Source organism: Dasypus novemcinctus, chromosome 17 (assembly GCF_030445035.2).
Source record: "Dasypus novemcinctus isolate mDasNov1 chromosome 17, mDasNov1.1.hap2, whole genome shotgun sequence".
Taxonomy (NCBI): domain Eukaryota; kingdom Metazoa; phylum Chordata; class Mammalia; order Cingulata; family Dasypodidae; genus Dasypus; species Dasypus novemcinctus.
Window position 1 is genome coordinate 78,531,421 of NC_080689.1, and position 24,341 is coordinate 78,555,761.

The window sequence follows — 24,341 nt, forward strand, 5'->3', positions numbered from 1 at the left end:
TCCTTTGTTTCTGATTTAAGAGAAAACTATTCAGTCTTTTATCATTAAATATACTGTTAGCTATATAATTTCTGTATATGCTCTATCAAGTTGAGAAAATTCCCCACTATTCCTGTTTTCCTGAAAGTGTTTAATATAAATGGGTGTTAAATTTTGTTAAAGGCTTTTTTCCCTGCACAGATGCATGTTATCATGTGATATTTCTTCTTTAGCTTGATAATCTGATAAGCTACCTTGATTGATTTCCAAATATTGAAACAGTTTTGCATCCCTAGAATAAATCCCACTAGCTCATGGTGTAAAATTCTTTTTATATGTTGCTGAATCAATTCATTGCTGAATATTTTGTTAAGGATCCCACTGTCTATATTCATGAAGGATATTTGTCTATAGTTTTCTTTTTGGTTTGGGTGTCACTGTAATACCAGTTGGATAAAATGAATCGGAAAGTGTTCCTTCCTCTTCTATTTTCTGGAGAAGATTGTGTAGAACTGGTGTTAATTCTTCTTTAAATATTTGGTAGACTTTCCTGGTGTCGGGTGGAAACATGTGGACCTAGAAATTTCTTTTAGAAGAGTTTTTAATTGTGAATTGAATTTCTTTAATAGTTTTAACACTATTGAAATTACATATTTCATATTGAGTAATTTGTGGAAGTGTTTTCTATTTTTTAGGAAGTCCATTTCATCTAAGTTGTAAATATTATGTTTATAAAGTCTTTTATTATCATTTTGATGTCTGTTGTGTCTATAGTGATATCTTGTTTCACTCTTGATATTGGTTATTGCTTCTTCTTTATTCCTGTGTCAGTCTTGCTAGAGGTTTGTCATTTTTATTGATCTTAGAACAAACTCTTTGTTTCTTTGATTTTTCTCTGTCGTTTTTACTATATTCAATTTTATCAATTTCTGCTCTTGTCTTTATTTTGGGTTTATGCTGCTCTTCTTTTTCTAGGTTCTTGGGATAGGGGCTCAAATTATTATTTAAATTTTTCCTCTTTTCTAACATTTGCATTTAGTGCTTTAAGTTTCTCTCTCAGGACCATGTTAGCTGTGCATCACTAATTTTGATGTGATGTCTTTTCATTTTAGTTCAGTTCAATCTATTTTTTATTTACCTGGTGAATTCCTCTTTGACCTAATTAGAAGTGTTGTTTAGTTTCCAAGTGTTTGGAAGTTTTCCCCTTTTCTTTCTGTCATTGATATCTAGTTGTATTCAATTCCATTTTTTAAAATTTGTTAAAGTTTGTTTTACAGCCCAGGATATGGTCTATCTTGGTATATGTTCCATGGGCATTTGAATGTATATTCGGCTGTGATGGGTAGAGTGTTCTATAAATGTTGATTACATTCTGTTGTTGGTTGATGGTGTTATTGAATTCTTCTATATCCTTCCTGATTTCTGTCTAGTTTTTCTACCAATTTTAAGAGAGGTATGTTGAAGTTTCCAGCTGTGGATTTGTCCATTTCAGTTCTATTATTTTTTGCTCCACATATTTTGCAGCTGTGTTGTTGGTGTGTACATGTTTAGGACTTTTATGTCATCTTGGTGGGTTGACCTTTTTATTACGATAAAATGTCCCTCTCAGTCACTGGTAATTTTCTTTGCTATGAAATCTGTTTTAGCTCATATTAACATAGTCACTTCTACTTTATTTTTATTAATGTTTACATGATATATCATTTTCATCATTTTACTTTCAACCTGCCTTTTTTGATATATTTGGAATGAGTTTCTTGTATACAACATATCATTGAGTCATATTTTTAATCCATTCTGCTATCTCTGTCTTTTAATTGGGGTATTTAGACTGTTTATATTTAATGTAATTATTGATAGATGAGGGCTTAAGTCTACCATTTTGTATTTTGTTTTCTCTTTTGTTTCTCTTTTTTCTTTTTCCTACCTTCCTGTGGGTTATCTGAACATTTTATAGAGTTCCATTTTGATTTACCCATAGTGTTTTTAGTGTATCTCTTTGCATAGTTCTTTTTGTGGTGGTTCTAGGTGTTACGTTATACCTACATAACTTATCACTGTCTACTGGTGGTGCCATTTTACTAGCTTGAGTGAGGTATGGAAACCTTGGATCCCTTATCTTCCTTTAGCTTCTCCTGATTATAATATAATTGTATTAAATATTTCCTCCACATTCATTTGAACCATTTCAGACTGTGTTATAGTTTTTTTTTCTAATAGTCAAACATAATTTAGAAAACTCAGGAAAAGAAGGAAAGTCTATTGTTTTCATCCCTATTTTTTCTTATCATCTTCTTTCCTGATATTCCAAGGTTACTTCTTTTATCATTTCCTTTCTATAGAGAAAACTTCCTTTAGCTACACTTTTAGTATAGATATGCCAGTGACGATTCTCTTAGCTTTCATTTATCTAAGAATGTCTTGATTTCCCCTTCATTCCAAAAGGATATTTTTTACTAAATATAGGATTGTGGGTTGATGTCTTACTTTCAGCACTTGAAAAATGTTTGTCCTTCTGACCTCCATGGTTTCTGATTACAATATTTCTGTCACTGCATTTTTCCCCCTACGGATAAGGTGTCATTTTTCTCTGACTGAGTTTAAGACTTTTGTTTTATATTTCATTTTCAAGAATTTCACTATTATGTGTCTTGGTGTATATTTGTGTTTATCCCAAATAATATTTATGGCCTTCTTAGCTTCTTGAAATCTGTAGGGTCCTGCCTTTTGGTAAATTAGGGATGTTTTCAGTCATTAATTCTTTGAGTACTTTTTCAATCTTTCCTTCTGTAGGAGTTTGATATGGTTATGAATTCCAAAAATAGATATTGGATTATGTTTGTAATCTGGTCTGTACCTGGATGTGATCAAATTATAATTAGGGCTTTAATTGGACCATGCCATTACGGCATTAAAAGGCATGGCAAAGGACAGAGTTGAGGGCTTTCAGTGCTGGGGTTTCTGATGCTGGAGTTTAGATGTTGGAGTTTGATGCTAAAGTCTTAAGCTGGAGCCCCAGGAAGTCAGCATGCAGAGGAAAGAGAAGCAAGTCCCAGGAAGAAAGGACCTGAGCCAGAAGTAGAACACGGAAGAATAGAGATGGCTCCTTAGACACAGCAGAAACCCCAAGGAGAGAGACAGAGCTGTTCACCTGATAGTCTACAGCTGACCTTATGGAGAGAGGCAAAGCCTAGAGAGTCTCATAGTCTACAGCTGACCTTGTGGAGAAAACAGAGGAGAGGAACCCAGGAAGCCTGAAGCCTCGCAGACGTTGGCAGCCATCTTGCTCCAACACGTGAAAATAGACTTTGGTGAGGGAAGTAACTTATGCTTTATGGCCTGGTATCTGTAAGCTCCTACCCCAAAGAAATACCCTTTATAAAAGCCAGCAGGCTTCTGGTATTTTGCATCAGCACCCTTTTGGCTGACTAATACACCATCTTTCTACTCTCCTTCTGGGAGTCTGATGACACAGAAGTTAGAATTTTTATTGTTCAGTTCAAGATTTTTTTCTTTATTCTTTCTGGTTCTTGCTCTTTTAAGCTTTTTTTTTTGTTTTTCCTTTCTGCTCCTTTAAACAGGAGCTGCTCTTATGTTACTGCTATCAGAATATATGATTGGCTCTTACACTGGCGTACCTATCATGTTACATATACTAATTAGCTGTTGCACAGGTCAGTTGGATCAAGTTTATCCGCCAGTTGCTGAGTGCGGTTATGCTGTTTTACTGCATGCCGGATGTAGCAAAGAAGTATCCAGGATGGTTAGGCCGTACAACTATTAGGCTGTAGCTCCCCCCACATTCCACCCCTTAAACGGCCAGCGTCTCAGGGGCTTTTTGCCACAGGGCCACACCCTGGGCCTGAAGGCCACAACAATAATATAAGGCACAGCCAAACATAGCTAAGAAAGCTATCAAAGTAATGACGATTAACACAACCCATTTCCAAATGGATTTTAGATGTTCCCACCAATACCCAGTTCGACTACTGATTATAGTACAATTACAAAGAAACTGGGAGGTCCATCCAGCTATTCTCCGGGAATCATTGGCACATTGTTCAATGCACTGGGATACTATTTCCTTAATGTTACACGTTCAGCTGGAAGCCACCCCCACCCATTATAGATAGCATAACCCAATGGGGGTGGGTATTGTTTATATCTCTGTGGAGTGGTACTTTTACTCATTTTCATGTCGTTTCCCATTTTGGTGTAGACTGGTCGGTTGTTTGAAGCTATGTCCGATTAGCCTCAGTCGCTGGGGCAATGGTCCATGGAAGGCCTTCTGCTCCTTCTGCTGGCAGGTCAGTGCATACCCAGCACTGTGCTATGTTGTGAACATAGGCATAGGCATGATGAGTCCGTGACAGTACAGTATTGGCTACTATTAACCTGGGCGGAAAGATAGTAGGCCCAAAGATACCATGAGAGGTAAACTATGTCCCTCCGGCAATATACATGCAACCTGTTCATTTTGGGACAGAACGATGGCAGGCACTAGTGGCCGCCGTGGTCTGGAATACCATACCTTGTCTCCCCACACTAAAGCTGACCACATAGTGTATAGATTCACTGGGAACAATGGTATGGGCCACATTTGCAAGACAAAAATTCCCCTCATAAGAGTTCCCCCTGAGTTTTCAGGCAGTGTAACTCGTACCTCAGATGGCCATTTACAAACTCATGGTATCACGGTCAATTTCCTCTTCATGCCATCTCCATATGGTAACAGGATGGCTCTCTAAGTGGGGACTTCAGTTACAACAGTCTATGGCCATTCCACACTGCTGTTTGTCCTGACCCCAAAGCAGTGGAGGCAGGCAATACCAAAGTACCATCTAAAATTTTAGGAAATGCAAGAGAATCTGAGGTATTCATTATTTTGTGTAAGAATAAAGCACATCCCTGTACAACAAAGTGTAGGAATGACTGCCCCATTCTCCACAGCTGCTCATTTAGCAGGTGTACTGCCTGCGGCAGACAGGTAGCCCATCCCATCCCTGCAAGATCAGCTCCTTTGGAGATGTCATGTGTAATTTGTCCTTTAATAAACCATTATATTGTTCAATCATGCCTGCAGCCTCTGATTGATATGGAACATGCAAATGCAATCAATGTTTTCATTTTTTGCCCAGTTTTGCACTTTGGAACCTGTGAAATGGGTGCCTCTGTCACTCCACACTTCAAGGGGACACCCATACCAGGCACTCAAAATATTCAGTGTCAAATGGTACTCTTTTGGGTGGCTATTTGGAATGGAAGGGCAAAACTAAATCTGTATTGGTATCCACAGCTGTGAACAGGAACTTATATCCTTTATCAAAGGGCAGAGGTCGACTATAATTTACCTTCCATACTTGTAGGGGTTTATCTCTTCACTTACAACCCCTTTTTTCATGGGTACCCAACACCTACATGGGTATTGTTTAGCACATAGCTCACAGGCTGTTACTGTGTTCATTGCATTTGCAGTTATTAATGGGATACCATACCACCTGGTTATCTGCAGGAGGGTTTGAGCTCTCATATTTACCATGTGCGTATGTGACCAGGCAGCCTGTCCATTCATTGGACAGTATAAAGCTCTTATTTGTGCTAGACTCTCTGCAGCATCATTTCCTGGGCTTATGAGAGGTTTATGCCCTATAACATGATAAACAGTTATGCTGCACTCTTGTTCTTTGGACTACAAGTCTTTCCACAAATTTTGTTTCAGAGAGGTTTTTTAGCAATCATCCATTCTTGCTGCTCCCACTGGGCAGCCATTAAGTTAGTCCTTTGTACATGGCCGAACTATCTGTACACACAGTAAGGGGCCCAGGTTCATGCATTATAACGAGCCACATGGCTCTCAGTTCAGCCCATTGGCTGCTTTGACCAAATTCAGTTTCAAACTAGAGATCTTCTGTATCTGTTCAGATACCTACAGTGGTTCAAGACATCACTATGCCTTGGCTGGACCCAACAGTATACCAGGCATCAGCTGGTACAGTGCCATCCTTGTATGGGCAAGGCTCTAAAGCCTGGGGACCAGAAAGCCCTCTGGCCGAGGGGTTAACTTGAAACTCTACTGGTCCTAACACTTCCTGCAACTGTGCAGACAGGGGACTAGTACTTAACATTGCCTGCTGTTCTAGATATGCTCTCCATTTAGTCAATGTGGGTGTTTGAGCTACCCCAGTCCTGGGGGGCATTCCACTACGAACATACCCATCCTGCCACAGGAGGGAGGTTTGTACTACAACTCGTTGTGGTTTTTAAGCACTTCATGTGCCTGAAGAACAGCATACACTGCCACTAACTGGCACTCAGTGAGAGAATAGTGGGGTTCTGCCCCTTCCCATAGTTGAGACCAGAACCCTCTGGACATGCTGTGTTTCCCATGTGTTTGCCAGAGGCCCCAGCCATACCCAACATGACAAATGACATCACATTGGAAAGGCAGGGAATGATCAATAACTTGCAAGGCCTGAGCCTGACCAACTGCCTGCTTGGCAGCTTGAAAAGCATGTTCCTGGGTATCGGTCCAATCCCAAACACTTCCCTTCTTTTGGAGGGCATACAAGGGGTGGAGTAACTGTGCCAAATGAGATATAAACACCCTCCAATATCCTAATAGACCAGTAAATGCCTGTATCTGCTTTAGAGTAGTAGGTCGGGGATACGCTTGTACCTTATCTATTACTACCTCAGGGATAACTTTTGTCTTCCCCAACCAAACAACTCCCAAGAATTTGACAGATACTCCAGGCTCTTGGACCTTTCCTTGGCTGACTGCCCAACTCCATGCTGTCGGCTTATCTTGTGGGTTTTAAATTTGAAAGAGTATCAGAAGTTAGCATAACATAACAGATTTATGTATCCAAATAGAGAGATCCTATGCAATCAAACCATGACAGATGGTTGGGCTATGAATATACCCTTGAGGAAGCACCAAAAAGGTCCACCAGCATTTTTTCTATGTAAAAGCAAATTGTTTTTGACTCTCTGGTGTAATAACTTCAAGAAAAAAAAACGTTAGCTAAATCCATCACATAACGGTATGGTCTGAATACGTGTGATAGCTGATCTATGATCTCCGTCACTGATGGGACCGCTGCATGTAAAGGTGGAGTCACTTATTCAGCTCATGGTAATCTACTATCATGCACTACGTTACGTCAGGCTTTGGACAGGCCACATGGAGGACTTGGTGCGGCCTTCAGTCCTCCAATCTCCCTAATCCCATTTGCCAATTTTCATAGTCATTGTCTTCTGCTTCTGCCCATAAGACATCTTGTAAATGGAGAGGACATCCCATTAGTGGGGACTTTTTCCCCTGCAACTTTGTGTACTACTGTTCCTGCATCGGCTCCTTCCAAAGAGCTAGTAGCACTTCATTAGTTTGCTGCTTTATCTTATCCAGATTCACACTGGCAACAGTGAGGTTTGCCCACATTTGCAGTCAAAATATTTCCAGCGGCTTCAAGGACTTGCACCCGTGGGCCGATTTGGGCTGGTCCCTTGCCCCCTCACCATGTGGCCCCCCACTTTGTACTGCTCCAGAAGGGGGAGGGACCCTTTTGGACTCCACGGTTCTGCCTTATCCACATATGGGGCCAAGAAGGCTGCTAAGGAACCAAAAGTACCTAGTAGAGCTGTAGCCAGAATCACGTCTTTTATATGAGTGGAAAAGAGTTCACTGTCCAGGCCCATGTAATCTGTCTGGAACATCATTTGGTGCCTTCCTATCTCACGCACAGTCTGAACAAGGTCCATATAAGTGGCCCGTTTACTAACAGTCTCGGAGCTCCCCATCATTGTGGCACATCATCCAACAGTCCTGGGGATGGTGTGGGGACCCAGCCCAGGGTGCATTGTGAGTGCTCACAGTACCATCAGCCTCCCTGAGAGCCATCTCTTCCTCCCACGCACTCAGGTGGGCCTCCAGTCTCTCCTGCCACCCTGTAAGTCGCTGAATGTGAGCTTGCACAGCCAAAATTTCCTTGTGCTGTTCCCATAGCATAGGAACAACCAGGGCATTTTCCCAACTGACTCCTTCCGGGAAAGGGTTAATGTGGTTCCCAAGGATTCCAGTGCCTTCGCAATAAACTCTCGAGTGAGATGAACCATGTCCCAGCTCCTGAGAGGGCTCATTACAGGAGAATCAGTGCCACCAGATACCAGAGACCTGAAGGGGACAACATCCCACCCCCATCATGCACTGTCCACCAGGGCTGAAGATCCACTCACTATGCTCGGAGGATCCTGCCGGCTACGCCAAATGTTGGGTTTGAGATCCTCTTTGTTCTCTCTGGTTCCTCCTCCTTTAAACTTTCTTTGTTCTCTCCTCTCCTCTGTTTACATGGGAGCTCCTTTTATGTTTCTACTATCAAAATATATGATTGGTTCTTACCGTGGCATACCTATCATATTACATATACTGATTAGCTGGCATGTGGGTCAGTTTATCCCCCAGAAGCTGAGTGCAGTTATGCTGTGTTACTGCATTCCAGATGTAGCAAACAAGTATCCAGGACTCTTAGACTGTTTAACTATTGGGCTCTAGCTACCCCTACAGTTGTCCCATAGGTTCTTGTGGGTCTGTTCCTTTTTTTTTTTTTTTTTCTCAGACTATTTCATCTCTGTTGTTCAGATCAGGCAATTTGTCTTTTTCTGTCTTCCAGTTCACCAATTCTTTTCTCTGTCATCTCCATTACGCTGTTGAGCCCATCCACTTTTTTTTATTTCAATTATTATATTTATCAGTTCTAAAATTTCAATTTGGTTCTTCCTTATATATTCTATTTATTTTGCTGAAACTCTTTGCTGAGAATTTCTATTTTTTCTTTTGTTCTAGTGTGTTATAATTGCTCTTTGAAACCTTGTCATAACAACTTTAAAAATCTCTAGTGGATAACTAATATATCTGTCATCTTGGTGTTGGCATCTCCTGATTTTCTCTTTTCATTCAGTCTGAAATCTTCCTGGTTCTTCAGCATGAAAAATGATTTTTGACTGAAACCTGAGCACTTTGGGTATTATATTTTGAAACTTATTTTAGCTGGCTTCCTCTGATGTCACTCTGGCAGGAGAACATAGGGGTGCAACTGTGTTATTCCAGGTAGGCTTAGAAGTTCATTTTCCCAACTTGGTCCCAGGTGACCTCTGAGAAGGAGGGGAAGTTCCTTCTTACCTGGAGGCAGTTCTGGCTCTCCATGAGGTTTCCACTGACAGTGCCCCGGATGGAAGTGGCGGGAGAGCCTTGTTACTGCTTCCCATGTGACCTCCACTGACACTGTTCTGCTACATCTCTTATTGTCTCTCCTCTGTGTCTCTTTTTGTTGCATCATCTTGCTGCACCAGCTCTCTGTGTCAGCTGGCACTCCTGCACGGGGTGGCATTCCTGTACAGGGTAGCACTCCCATGCCGGGCAGCACTCCCACGTGGGCTGGCACTCCACATGGGCTAGCTCACTGCATGGGCCAGCTTGCCTTCACCAGGAGGACTTGGGTATCGAACCCTGCACCTCCTATATGGTAGACGGGAGCCCAACTGCTTGAATCACATCCATTTCCCTGTCTTTATTACTTTTGCTTTTTGTAAGTTGCATTGTCATTTAACAATGCATCAAACATCTTGTTTCAGGTTATTATATATACATACATCTCTTTTTATTTTTACCCCTGCTCATTTGTTATTGTATATTGGTACTTTGAGATAAAGATATTGAATTGCATTGGTGTTAAATGTCTTATATTTGGACATTTCTATGCCAGTGATGAACATTCCTATACATATATATTTGCATATTTATGGTAATATTTCTATAAGCTAGATTCCTGGAAATACATTCCCTGGGTCATAGATACGCACATTTTAAAAATTGCATAGATCCTATCAAGTTGTCCTCCCAAGAACCTTTACGATTTTCATTTATATATACAATTTTATGAATGTTCCCATTTCCCCTTAAATGTTTTTAAAAAGGGTCAAAAGTAGTATCCTATTTTAATATGCATTTTTAAAATTATTAGTATCATTGAGCCTCATTTTGTGTTTTTTAGCCAATTTATTGTTCTTAAAGCATTTTTCTATTGTGCTATTTTTCTTATTGATATGTAGGAACTCAAACCCTTTATGTTATAAACATTGGAAATATTTCTCTAAATTTGTCATTCATTCTTTAATGTTGTAATGCCATTCATCTTACAAAAGTGAACGAATAAATCAAACAAAACACAAATGTTCTAGAATTGTATTTCTAGATTTTCTGTCTTAGAAAGGTGTTTATATCACAATGTTTCACCTAGTACTTCTGTCACTTTGTGTCACAGTTTTTACTGCATCTCAAATGTATTTGGGTAGATATTGTACAGTAGGGATTTAGCTTCTTTTTTCCCATAGAAACAATCTTCCCTACTTCTGCCCTTTTTCTGTATTTTTATTTCTGTATTATTTTTTTCTGAATACTCACATATGCATTTATAAGGATATATACATATTTTTAAAGAAAGATGTGATATAAATAAAATTTTAGAAATTATTTGATAAATCCATCACTTTCTATATGTTTGATATTATGCTACACACTAAGGATAATAGAGAAACATAAAGATATATTGCCTACCCTCAAGAAGCATCTAATACACTTAAGAACATTGATCCAGTGTACAGGAAACAAACAAAATCAGAAAAATGATAGATTCTGGTGTTGTACATAAGACTGACTAGTACTGTGCATTTTCAGAAGAAAAGGAGATAATGAGGAATAACAAGACTACTTGTAATTTTTAATTCAGTATAGAAATGTGGGGAAATATCAATGACAATTGATCAATAATATATTTTGATGCAGTAAAATATAATTGATTTTATTTTTGTTTTGTCAGTGGAATCATATCTGATCTTTTTCCTGGAGTCCAAATTCCAGAGCATGATTATGGTATTTTGCAGTCAACAATTATAGAGGTCATGACTGGAAAAAATCTTCAGCCTGAGATGTGTATGGTTAAAAAAGTGATACAGTTTTATGAAACTATGCTCGTAAGGCATGGTGTTATGTTGGTTGGACCAACAGGAGGTGGCAAGACCACAGTTTACCAAGTTCTAGCAGAAACTTTAAGGAATTTGAGTACACTTGGCATAGACAATCCCTTTTACCAACCGGTTAAAACATACGTTCTTAACCCTAAATCAATTACAATGGGTGAATTATATGGTGAAGTTAATAATGTAACCTTGGAATGGAAAGACGGTTTGATGGCACTGAGTGTCCGAGCAGCTGTGAATGACACTTCAGAAGACCATAAATGGATTGTCAGCGATGGGCCGGTGGATGCCCTTTGGATTGAAAATATGAATACAGTGTTGGATGATAACAAGATGCTTTGCCTGGCGAACAGTGAGAGGATTAAATTGACACCCCAGATCCACATGCTTTTTGAGGTAAATGTGTTCATTACTGAAGAGTGAAATCATTCTTTAGATTGGCATGCACCATCCTGAGACATTTTTCTCACTCTAATGTATCATTTACCATCTGCAAGGCCTAAAATGGTGTTTTGTTTGCTTATTTCTTTTGTCCTTGATTGCTCATCCAGACACCTGAAGTCTCTCACACGTTCCTGCTTCTGTTTAAACAAGAAATGCCATAAATCCTGACTTCCCAAGCATTTGTTTGTTTTTGTTTTCTTTCAGTGAATATGTGTGTGTGTGCCTTTACATATTTGGAATGCTTTCCAAGTAAAAAATACCATTATATTTAATATGAATAAATTTTATCACTGTCATATGCCATTGATAAAGGGATTGAAAGAGGGCTGTGAACCAAATACAGCTACAAAACATTGTGGCGCACACCTGCTCTAGCCACTCATCAAACACTGAATGCCTACTACCATACTCATGTTTATTCTTCACCTTATGCCTCATTTCACTTTCCTGAAATGGAGAGTGCACCTGTTACTTACAGCTCTCCCTGTCTCTTCCACATAAAGCCTTTCAGTGTTAGCATAACCTTTAAAAGTGATTCATTGACACTACAGTAGGAGGAACAAAGAAGTATCACATTAGCAGTATTCCCTTCACCTTCCTGCAATTTTAGGTGCAGGATCTAAGGGTTGCCTCCCCTGCGACTGTCAGTCGATGTGGAATGGTGTTTGTCGATCCTGAAGAACTGAAGTGGATGCCATACGTTCAAACTTGGATGAATGGTATTTCTAATAAAGTAAGCGCGACCAAATGCCCCCTAATATCTCCTTTCTTCTGGTCTCACGCTGCCCCTGTATGCCCAAACAGCAATAGGTTAAAGGCCCCTTCTGCTGGACTGCGGGAATTCCAGAGTTTGACCTAATCTCTTACCCAGAGAATTCCTGGAATCCTCCAGGAATGTTTATTCACTCCCCAAATCCTCAGCTGCCAATTCACTCTCCTTGCCTGACCTCTTCCCTCACTGTTTCCTCTCAGGTACAAATGAAGCCAGGAAAGTGTTGGATCCTCTAGGTTCTTGGCTATGTCGCATAAAAGAACTTAAGAACACACCAGTTTAGCTAGCCCAGTAAAAAGAATTTATTGGGAAATGAGGGGAAAGAACAGAGCTTGCTGAGAAATGGGAGAGAAGGAGAGAAATACACACCAAGATTTGACATGGGCTCCTCTAGGCAGAGAGAATGAAATTTGGCTTGTGTGGTTACTTTTTAAGCTGTTAATTATTCTTACTCTTGCTAATGCTAAGCAGAGGGGCCCCAGCTGGTATTGGTTGCCCCACCAATAGAGGAGGCCAAGGGTGAGGCCTTTTGATTGGGGTCATCCGGGGCCTCCCCTCAGCCCATGAGAGAGTCCCAACTGGAACCTCAAGGTAAAGGTGTCGGCAGGGTCTCGTCTCATGGCCATGTTTTCTGTCAGCCATGTTGTCTGTCAGCCATGTTGGGGCTCGTTTTCTAATTGGTAAGACTATCCTGCCTCACAAACACAGGCCACTTCCTGGAGTCCCCAGAAAACACAAACACAGTAAGAATAGGACGGGGCACTAAGAAGACATTGCAAAAGGGTTGGAGATAATGAGAAGAAATCACAGCAAGGGAAAAGAAAACCTAAATCAAGACAAAGAAAGAGAACCAACATACCACCCAATCTTAGGTCCATGACCCAAGATACATTCTAACCTCAAAGGCTCAATTCCACATGAAGTGAAAGAAAACTTTTGCACTGTTATTCAGAACAGCTTCACTCCATATCGTCTTCTGTACCCTCTCCCTTCTGAAATAGGATTTTGACGTTGCCTCGGCTTAAACAAGTATTTCTTCCCCTCCCACCCTCAACTCAAAGAAGCCATCTTCCTCCCTGCCTCTCACCTCTCCCCCACAAAGATGCATCAGAAAATTATTTTTTTCCTCATTCTTAGGCATCAGCATTTCAAGAATATTGTCGTCTAGTCTCAGAGTACCTTACTGAAGAAAGTAATTCTCAGAATTGAGAATTTATCCTGGGCTACCATAAGGTTTAAAATTTTTCTGATACCATTTCTAAATATTTGGGAATAATTCCTTCAAACTTACAGAGACATTTAAATTTTTCTCTCCAGTGTTTCATCTCTTTCATTGTTCTTATTTGTCAAAGATCTCACCGATACAGAAGAGCACATAAAATGTATTTATTGGTGCTGTAAGAAATAATTATAAAATGAACACCAGACCAGAAAGTAGAATACTATCAGCTGCCCAGAATCCCTCCACGTGTCCCCTTCCAGTCATAGAAGATTTTTTGAAATTTTTATGTTTCATATCTTTAATGCCCACCTTTAGTGTAAAGATCATGAAATGTACAGATTCAAACCAACCTGTTTCTAAACAATTGTATATTTCATCTGGCCTTGCTAAATTATTGTGTTTTATTTTCAGCTGAGTGAGGAGACCCAACAATATATACTGAACCTTTTCCAACGTTATGTTGATGATGGTTTAAATTTTATCAACAAAAAATGCAGCCAAGCAATACCACAAGTGGACATCAGCAAAGTTACCACGCTCTGCTGCTTATTGGAGTCTTTGATTTTGGGGAAGAATAAAGCTATCTTGACAATGGTATAAAGGGTTTTCTTACTGCTATGAAGCTAGGAAAGTGAGGTTATCGTCTAGATGCTTTGCAAATAACTACCTCCAAATTTTCTCTAAAATGATCTCTAATATAGTATGACTTTTAGGTTTATTTTTCAAGGGCCTAATGACTGTGATTGGATTCAGAGAATCTAAATTCTGAAAAGAGTGTTAGAGACCCTCTAATTTATTCCTCTAACCAGTGTGTCTATTTAGCAGCTGCTTAAATAGCTTCTAGCAGTCAAACAGTTATAGAGTCAGTTGAAGGAAAACTTTCACCTTTTTTCTCTACACACTTCTTGCCGTTCATTTTCTCAACTGTATGTTTAAATATGTATTAGTGAAAGAGAACATTTCTCTGTGAACCATCAAACTATGCCAGGAAACACAAACGGTGGCCCTTTATAAATGTGTATGTCTAAGTGAAAGAAAAAAGTCTTTAGATTTCTTTAAATTTAGGATTCTTCTTATGTTTACATGTAGAAATATTAAAACTATTTTTCTTTGTTATTTCAGGAACAATCAAAACTCAACACTGTACTATGTCAAATTTTTGTATTTTGTTATTTATGGTCTGTGGGTGGAAATTTAACAGAAAACTACTGGGATTCTTTTGATACGTTTATTAGAACACAGTTTGATGATAATCCTGATGCCAGGGTAAGAGCCAAATAGATTTAATATAATAATTTTGAATCATTAAAATAAATTTCAAGATTAAAATTTTAAGAGCCCTAGTCTTACTGTAAATATAAATTCTTTGAATTCTTTGATTAAAGGGTTTCTAAAAGCACAAGTCACCTTGCAGTATGCCCGTGGTCCATTCCTCGGATCCGTTTTCTTGTTGTTGTTGTTTTTCTTTTCAGGTACCAGGGCAGGGAATTGAACCTGGGAGCTCGTATGTGGGAAGCTGGCACTCAACCTCTGTGCCACATCAGCTTCTGAGCTGGTTTTTTGTCCTTTTGCTTGTTGTTTATTTTTGTATTTTTAGGAGGCACCAGGGACTGAACCAGGACCTCCCATGTGGGAAGCAGGCACTCAACTGCTTTAGCCACATCTGCTCCCTTGTTTCTTAATAAACTTTTACTCCCTTGCCTACCATTTTAAAAAAAGGAAAATTTTGAGAAGGGTTTTCTAAAATTGTTGTTTTTCTAATTACTTTTTTTTATTTTTAAAGAAGCTTTTGATTACATAAATGTTACATTAAAAATATAAGTCCGGCTGGCTGCTGTGGCGACTGTGGGCGCCGCTGCCAGCCCTGTGGGAGCCACTGGGCAGCCGCGCCAGCTCAGCGATTTCACAGCCCTGAAGAATCTACTTTTTTTTTTTTACCCACTGCAGTAATAAATCCCATTATGGAAACCCAGAAACGATACAAAGGGATATAGTTTGAATTCTGTGGAGTGTAATTTTGTATATGAATTATGTTGAAAAGTAGAAAGAGTTTTCAGAAAGGCTGGTAGTGGTAATTATTGGTATATTATGCATAAGCAGTAATTCTCTTAGTAATACAATATTTTTGTTAGCATTTGTGATGACAGTAGAAGAGACAAGCTACATCTTTTCATGAATTGATTTATCATTAATTACAAAGTGAATGATATAGATTCATGGTTCTTAAATGAAAAATAGGTTACTTAATTTTTATAAAGGCAATGTAGAAAGTTTCTGCCGTGGAAAATTTACACTTAATTTGTTATGGAGATAGACCTTCAGATATCTTCAATTCATTAAGTATAATAAAGTGATGTGCAAAGTTAGTAAGAAATAATAGTGATGTTATAGGAAGAGGAATCAAATATAGAAAATATTTAACAAAGATGGAAGAGTTAACAGTTTCTGAGCTTTAAGCAGAATACATTTCATTTGACATCATCTACACCGTAACGAACTTAGGTTCAACAAAGCTTGTGAATGCTGACTTCCCCAGAAGTTAACAGAAACTAATGTAAAATATTATGACGATAAGCTTTGTGAAATTAGCCTTTAGATAATGTGACCATATGAAGACTTTAACTATTTTTGTTTACTAGAATAAAACAAGATTTTTACAATGCTTTAGTAAAGTGCTTGTAGGAAAAGAAGCCTGATGCATATACTTTTCCCCCTCATATAATATATAATCAATAATTGGCCTGATACCAGGCATTGTAGCTTGTAAGCAAAAGCAAATTAAAGGCACAGTTTAAGACTTCTATAATTGCTTAGACTTTTGGGAACATAAGCCTCCTTTAAAAGTTGGTTTTGTTTGGTCTTTTTTTAAAACATTTTCAGAAGTATATCAATTCTTTCAGGCCATTAGGTTAGTATTGCACTAAATATAAGTACAAAGAGTACTAAGTTGCATCTCGGTACAACCTTAGAGAGATAGTCATCCTACTTGAATGTAAAATCAGTTATAAATCCAATGAAGAAGGATCAGCGAATTCTAGATAAGTAGGAGGCTATTATTTGGTTCCTTGTTGTGAAAAAGTCTAATTTAGTGTAAAGGGATAAGAAATTTCATGTGAAGGCTTTTAGCCATCTAACTGAAATCACCTACCCATGCACAAAACTACTTCCCAAAGACTTGTTTCAGGTACCTCTCATCAAAAATCCGTTAATAAAATGGAAGGCAGCACAGTCTTGTCAAGTTGGACAAATGGCAACAAACAAAAAATGAAATATGACTTTTCATGTGAACTGTACCGAATGTCTACGTATTCGACTTTCCCTACCGGTGCTCCCATTTCAGAAAGGAGTCTTGTTCGTGCTGGTTTTTATTACACTGGTGTGAATAATAAAGTCAAATGCTTCTGTTGTGGCCTGATGCTGGACAACTGGAAAGAAGGAGACAATGCTATGAAAAGCATAAACAACTGTATCCTAGCCGTAGCTTTATTCAGAATCTGGTTTCAGTTACTAGTCTGGGATCCACCTCTAAGAATACTTCTCCAGTGAGAAACAGTTTTGCACATTCATTATCTCCCACTTTTGAACATAGTGGCTCATTCAGTGGTTCTTATTCCAACCTTTCACCAAACCCTGTTAATTCCAGAGCAGCTGAAGACTTTTCTCCCTTGAGGACTAATCCCTGCGGTTATGCAATGAGTACTGAAGAAGCCAGATTTCTTACTTACAATATGTGGCCATTATCTTTTTTGTCACCGTCAGAATTGGCAAGAGCTAGCTTTTATTATGTAGGACCTGGAAATAGGGTAGCCTGCTTTGCCTGTGGTGGGAAACTGAGTAACAGGGAACCAAAAGACGATGCTATGTCAGAACACAAGAGACATTTTCCCAACTGCCTATTTTTGGAAAATTCTCTAGAAACACTGAGGTTTAGCATTTCAAATCTGAGCATGCAAACACATGCAGCAAGCTGAGAACATTTATGTACAGGCCACCGAGTGTTCCAGTTCACCCCAAGCAGCTTGCAAGTGCTGGTTTTTATTAGGTAGGTCGCAGTGATGACATCAAGTGCTTCTGCTGTGACAGTGGCTTGAGGTGTTGGCAATCTGGAGATGATCCATAGGTAGAACATGCCAGGTGGTTTCCAAGATGTGAGTTCTTGATACACATGAAAGGGCAGGAGTTTGTTGATAAGATTCAAGCTAGATATCCTCATCTCCTTGAACAGCTGTTGTCAGCTTCAGACACTCCTGGAGATGAACCTGTTGATCCACCAATTATTCATTTTGGACCTGTAGAAAGTTCTTCAGAAGATGCTATCATCATGAATACACCTGTGGTTAAAGCCTGCCTTGGAAATGGGCTTCAGGAGAAGCCTGGTAAAACAGACAGTTCAGAGTAAAATCCTAACAACTGGAGAGAATTACAAAACTGTCAGTGGTATTGTGTTAGCACTTCTTAATGCTGAAGATGAAAAAAGAGAAGAGGAAAAAGAAAGACAGACTGAAGAAGTAGCATCAGATGACCTGACATTAATTCGGAAGAATAGAATGACTCTCTTTCAGCAGTTGATGGGTGTGCTTCCTATCCTGGATAACCTTTTAACAGCCAATGTAATTAATAAACAGGAACATGATATTAAACAAAAAACACAGATACCTTTACAAGCAAGAGAATTGATTGATACTATTTTAGTTAAAGGAAATGTAACAGCCAACATCTTCAAAAACTGTCTAAAAGAAATTGACTCTACATTATATAAGAACTTATTTGTGGAAAAGAATATGAAGTACATTCCAACAGAAGATGTTTCAGGTTTATCACTGGAAGAACAATTGAGGAGGTTGCAAGAAGAAAGGACTTGTAAAGTGTGTATGGACAAAGAAGTTTCTATTGTATTCATTCCTTGTGGCCATCTGGTTGGATGCCAGGAGTGTGTCCCTTCTCTAATAAAATGTCCAGTTTGCAGAGGTATAATAAAGGGTACTGTTTGTACATTTCTTACATAAAAGAAAAATAGACTATATGCTAATCTATATAGAGAAGTCCTTAAAATGTTGAATATTTGGAGCCATCTGAAGTAAAGAAGGACTTACTGGTTTTTTAGTAACTTTTGTGCATTCTACTCTGCTTTGGTACTAATAAATCTTGTTTCCAAAATAAAAATATAAGTCTGGAAGATAGGTTTATAGGAGTAGGAGAAAGGAGTAGGAGTAGGAGAAAGGGAGTAGAAGGTGGTGATTCCCATATGGGCAAACACTACGATATGGTGGAAGGGGTGATGGGGCAGGGGATGGGGTGACAGTGGTGCAGTGGTGTGGTTGGGTTCAGTACTGCTGGTCTGGGAGGGGGGTGTTGGGATGGACTGTCCAGGGGACTGGGCGGAGGGTCGGGGAAAGGAACAGATGAACTCTAGGGATTTGCAGGTGGCGCCACCTCAGCTGAGTGATTAATGTAACATCACCAATACTGGGACAAGGCTGTGCCTCCTGATGTAGTACACTGAGAAGGTACAACCTTGCTCTTGTGGCATTCCTTTCAAAAATACGTAACCTGGGTCTAGTCATGAGAATACACCTGGAACACCCAAACTGAAGAATATTCTATAAAATAAACCGGCCTATCTTCTTCAAAAAAGCCAGTGTCATGAGAGACAAAGAAATCTGAGGAACCATTCCAGATGAAAAGAGACTAAAGAAACACAACTAAATGCAATGCATAATACTGGATTGGATCCTAGACTGGGAAAGATATAAATAAAATATAAATTAAAATGACATTATTGGAACAACTGGCAAAATTTGAAAAGGGAATGTAAATTAGATAATATCACACAGTATTTAATTTCCTGATTTTGATCATTTTACTTTGGCTGTGTAAGAAAATATCCTTGTTCCTAGTGAATACACAGGCAAGTGTTTAGGGCAAGGGGCAATGGTGTATATAACTGACAGCTAAAGATAGAGAGAAAGATAATAATAAAACCAAGGGGGCAAAGTATTAATCAGTTAATCTGGTGAAGGATATATGGGAGTTCTTTGTACTAAGCTTTAAACTATTCTGTAAGTTTTAAGTTATATCAAAATTAAGTTACCATTTTGTGTGATCCATGTTTCTTTAAAAAAAAGATAATGAAAAATAAAAATTAAGTTACCAAAAAAAAAAATATTCCCTAAATCAGGAATCTGAGAACTTCTAGTGGACAAGAAACCCTTCTGGATCCTCAGGATAACTGTTGCTGGGGTTTTGACTGGAATTGAGTTGAATCTATAGATCAGTTTGGGAGAGAATTGACATCTTGACAATATTGTCTTTTGACCCACAAACACGATGTCTCTCTCAATTTAGTTAGGTGTTCTTTAATTTCCCTGAGCAGTGTTTTGTAATTTTCACTATGCAAGTGTTGCACTTCTCTCGTAAGATTTGTCCTTAAGTATGTCATAGTTTTGGTGCAATTGTCAATGGTATTTTTAAAATTTCAATTTCCAATTGTCCATTTCTAGTATATAGAATTGCGATTGATTTTTTTTTAAGATTTTTTTCTCCCTCCCCCCCCCCATTGTCTGCTCTCTGTGTCCATTCACTGTGTGTTCTTCTGTGACCGCTTCTATCCTTATCAGGGGCACCGGGAATCTGTGTTTCTTTTTGTTGGATCATCTTGTTGTGTCAGCTCTTTGTGTGTGCGGCACCATTCTTAGCCAGGCTGCACTTTCTTTTGCGCTGGGCGGCTCTCCTTACGGGTGCACTCCTTGCACGTGGGGCTCCCCTACGCGAGGGACACCCCTGCGTGGCAGGGCACTCCTTGCGCGTGTCAGCACTGCGCATGGGCCAGCTCCACACAGGTCAAGGAGGCCCGGGGTTTGAACCATGGACTTCCCATGTGGTAGGCAGACGCCCTAACCATTGGGCCAAGTCAGCTTTCCTGATTTTTTATTAATCTTGTATGCTGCAAACTTAGTACACTCACTAATTTCTCCTAGTAGCTTTTTTGTAGATTTCATCCGATTTTCCACTTAGACAATCATTTTACCTGCAAATAAAGACAGTTGGACCTCTTCTTTCCAATCTTTTTCTTTTTCTTGGCTTACCGTCCTGGCTAGAACTTCTAGGACAGTAGTGAGTAGGAGTGGTAAGAATGGATATCCTTGCCTGTTTCCTGATCTTAGTGGGAAAACATTTATTCTTTCACCATTAAGTAAGGTATTAACTATAAGTTTTCCATGGATGCCTTTTGTTCGGTTAAAGAATTTCTCTTTTCCTTCCACTTAACAGAAAATTTTTATCAGGAATGAATGTTGTATTTTGTCAAATGCTTTTCTATGTTCATTGAGATGATCATATTTTTTTTGGTTCATTTAACTAACATATTGTCCTGGAATAGGAGACATATCAGACATTAAACTGAGGAGAACTGATAATATACCTGATATAATTAAATGTCCAGAAAGTGATCCGTTTATTCTTAATAAACAGTAGAAACAATTCAAATGTCCCTCAACAACAGAATGGGCATGTAAATGATAGCACATTCATACAATGGGAAACTATACAGCATTTAAATGAAATTAATTACTGCCTCGTACTACAACACAGATGAATCTCATATAATATAATGTTACTGAAAAAAATGTTCATTACAAAAGAGTCCATATTGTGTGATCCTATTAACATAAATGTCAAGGACAGGCAAACTAATCTAATGATTACCTCCGTGGAGGGTGCAGGGGTAGCTGGTATTGAGGGGGATGAGCTGCAAAGGAAACTTCTAAGGCACTGGACAAGTTCTATAGCTTGATCCAGGGGTGATTGTGTGTTTATACATGTGAAAACTCTTTGAACTTAGCTCTTAAGATCTGACAAAAGATATATGTTGCTTTAGCTTCCTGGCTGCTAAAACAAATACCGCAAGCAGCGGACTTGGCCCAGTGGTTAGGGCGTCCGTCTACCACATGGGAGGTCCGCGGTTCAAACCCCGGGCCTCCTTGACCCGTGTGGAGCCGGCCCATGCGCAGTGCTGATGTGCGCAAGGAGTGCCCGCCACGCAGGGGTGTCCCCGCATAGGGGAGCCCCACGCGCAAGGAGTGCGCCCCGTAAGGAGAGCCGCCCAGCGCGAAAGAAAGTGCACCTGCCCAGAAATGGTGCCGCACACACGGAGAGCTGACACAGCAAGATGACGCAACAAAAAGAAACACAGATTCCCGTGCCGCTGACAACAACAGAAGCGGACAAAGAAGACGCAGCAAATAGACACAGAGAACAGACAACCAGGGTGGAGGGAGAAGGGGAGAGAAATAAATAAATAAATCTTTTTTAAAAATTAAAATAAAATAAAACAAATACCATGCAATAAGTTGGCTTAAATAGCAGAAATTTATTGGCTCACAGCTTTGAGCTACAATTGCAAAATCAAGGCACGATCAAGGAGATGCTTTCTGCCAGAAGACTGTGACATTCAGGGGCTGGCTGCTGGCAATCCTTGGTCTTTGGCTTCCCTGTCACACGGTAGTGCACACGGTGGCCTCTCCTGGCTTCTCTGGGTTCCAGCCAAATCCAACTTCTTCCTGTGGATTTCTCTCTGTGTGTCTGCATTTTATTCTGCTAATAGAGGACTCCAGTAAAAGGATTAAGACCTCTACTGATTGAGGTGGGGCACACCTTAACTTATTTAACCTCATCAAAAGGTCCCGTTTACAATGGGTTCACATCCACAGGAATGGATTAAGATTAAGAACATGTTTTTCTGGGGTACACAACTCCAAGCCACCATATACCGCATTAAAGTTTTGTGTTCTTTTTTTAATAGAGCGACTTGTGCAGAGAATGCATAAATATTTTACATGTGTGTGGACACACGTATATATGTACGTACTGGGTAACCATGTAAAATGAGGTGAAAAGCCCACCGCTCAGTACAGTGCCTAGAAGAAACTTTCTGGAATGTAATTTGGTCCTGTCCTTCGCTGAACTCTCTCTCCAAGCTCTTTACCTTGACAAGTGAGACTTTTTGTAACCTGGCCTCATGTCTCACTGCGGGCATGGCTCTTATAGTTCCCAGCGTGCACTGTGCTTTTCCTGTCTTCCCAGCCTGAACCCTGGCCCCTTGTTCCTCTTCCTCATCCCTCCTTTGTCCATCTCACTGCAGTTTGTCATTCCAGTCTGAGCTGTAGCATCACTACCCCTTGGAAGCCTTCCTGTACCTCCAGCCACCACAACTCCCCTGCAAGTAGAATTGAGTCGTCCCTCCTTTGGGAATGCCCTAAACTCGCTTAGAGCCCTCTTCTCCCTCGGGCGTTGGCTGATGGGCTGGTCTCCCCCATGTGGAGTCCTAGGTCCTCAAAGGCAGAGGCTGGGTCTCATTCAGCTCTGCGCCCTCAGCACCAAGCACAGGGTCTAGAATGGAGTGAGCCCCTGAGGGTTGAACTGAATACAAAATGCTTTACACTTTTAAGACGGAGCTTCAGTAGAATCAGTTTTATCATGTGTTGTATGGTTGTACTGAAAGCGTTAGAGCCTGCTACTAAAACAACCAGTTCTCTAAAAAGAAAAAAGTCCAAAGCTATTCATGTTCGTTACCTTTGTTTCTGTGTGACTCTCTCTACTGCAGTGGGTCAGTCCTCTTGAAGGATTTCGTTTTTGTTTTAGCTCCCCAGTTCTGGCGATCTGTGGAGCATTCACATGGACTTTGACACGAAACGGCTGGACCCCTGGGAGCGCGTCATACCTATCTTCAAGTACAGTCGAGACGTCCCGTTTTTTGAAATGCTTGTCCCCACAACTGACACAGTGCGCTTCGGGTATCTGATGAAAAAACTGCTGGCGGTCAGACATTCGGTGTTGTTTACTGGAATAACTGGCGTTGGCAAGGTAGGAAACCTACAGCAGACAAAAATACCTGTCCAGAAATGAGATCATGGCAGCCTCAGTATTGTAAGCACCAGAAAGAATACATTCTTTCTCAGGGGAAATTCTCTTGGATTTTGATGGCTTTTTCAGGGTGAACATAGCTTTCTGAGTCTAGAGTGACCCTAGAGGTTACTCCAGTTTTTCTAGTTTCTGTATAAATCCTTTGTGTCAATGATACATAAACCAGAGAGCCGCGTGAACCATTGTTCATGTTTTGGTGATTTAACGTGGTCCCCCTTGGGTTTCTGGGCCTGCCTCCCTGATTAGGGCAGGAATGGGCCAGAGCAGTTTGTGTCTCCAGAGGACTGCTGGCCTCTGTACATCTACCAGACACTGCAACAGTGCCATTTTATCATGTTGGTTTTTTGTTGTTGTTTTGTTTTTTGAGAAAAGGAGCGTATAGAGGGAAATGCTGACGGTTTGGGTTTCTTGGATTTTGGAGAATCCACAGGGACTTAATGTCCCCTATTGCAATTATTTCTAATAAAAGTAGAATTTTTGTTTGACTCCTTCTGTGACTCTTTGATATAAAATCGACTTGGATAGTAGCCAAGATGGATTTTTGGTATGAAACTGGAATGAACCTTTTTGCTAACATAGAGCTGATTAGAGCAGTTCTTTGACTCTGATAATTAAATGGAATCTCCGGTAAAATAAAAGCAAACATTTCAATCTGACTGTAACCTCTCTCCTTTAATCCTATGTATTACTTATTGTGCTGGATTGTTATTGATATAGGCAATTGAAAGCTATTATATTGAAATCAATGAACATTTTTTATATTTAAAGTCAGTTATTGCAAAAGGATTGCTAAATAAAATTCAGGAATCAGCTGGCTACGTTCCTGTTTATCTAAATTTTTCTGCTCAAACTTCATCTGCAAGGACACAAGAGATCATTGAGTCAAAACTGGAAAGGAAAAGAAAAAATATTCTAGGTAAGCATTATCATTTTAGTTTGACCCACAAAATATATTCATTAAGTTAATCA

The 24,341-nt window shown here is 39.7% G+C and overlaps 1 protein-coding gene and 1 pseudogene across 1 annotated transcript in view; both read left to right on the forward strand.

Moving 5' to 3' along the window:
- The window catches only part of DNAH6 (dynein axonemal heavy chain 6), a 320,342-nt gene that overhangs the window by 175,969 nt on the left and 120,032 nt on the right, over positions 1-24,341 (forward strand). The window contains exons 34-39 of the mRNA XM_058278997.2: positions 10,854-11,409; positions 12,068-12,190; positions 13,863-14,045; positions 14,574-14,717; positions 23,091-23,312; positions 24,141-24,288. Coding sequence (XP_058134980.1) covers positions 10,854-11,409; positions 12,068-12,190; positions 13,863-14,045; positions 14,574-14,717; positions 23,091-23,312; positions 24,141-24,288 — 1,376 coding nt within the window. The remainder of the gene's footprint in view (positions 1-10,853; positions 11,410-12,067; positions 12,191-13,862; positions 14,046-14,573; positions 14,718-23,090; positions 23,313-24,140; positions 24,289-24,341) is intronic.
- LOC101422364 (baculoviral IAP repeat-containing protein 2 pseudogene) lies at positions 16,677-18,579 on the forward strand (annotated as a pseudogene).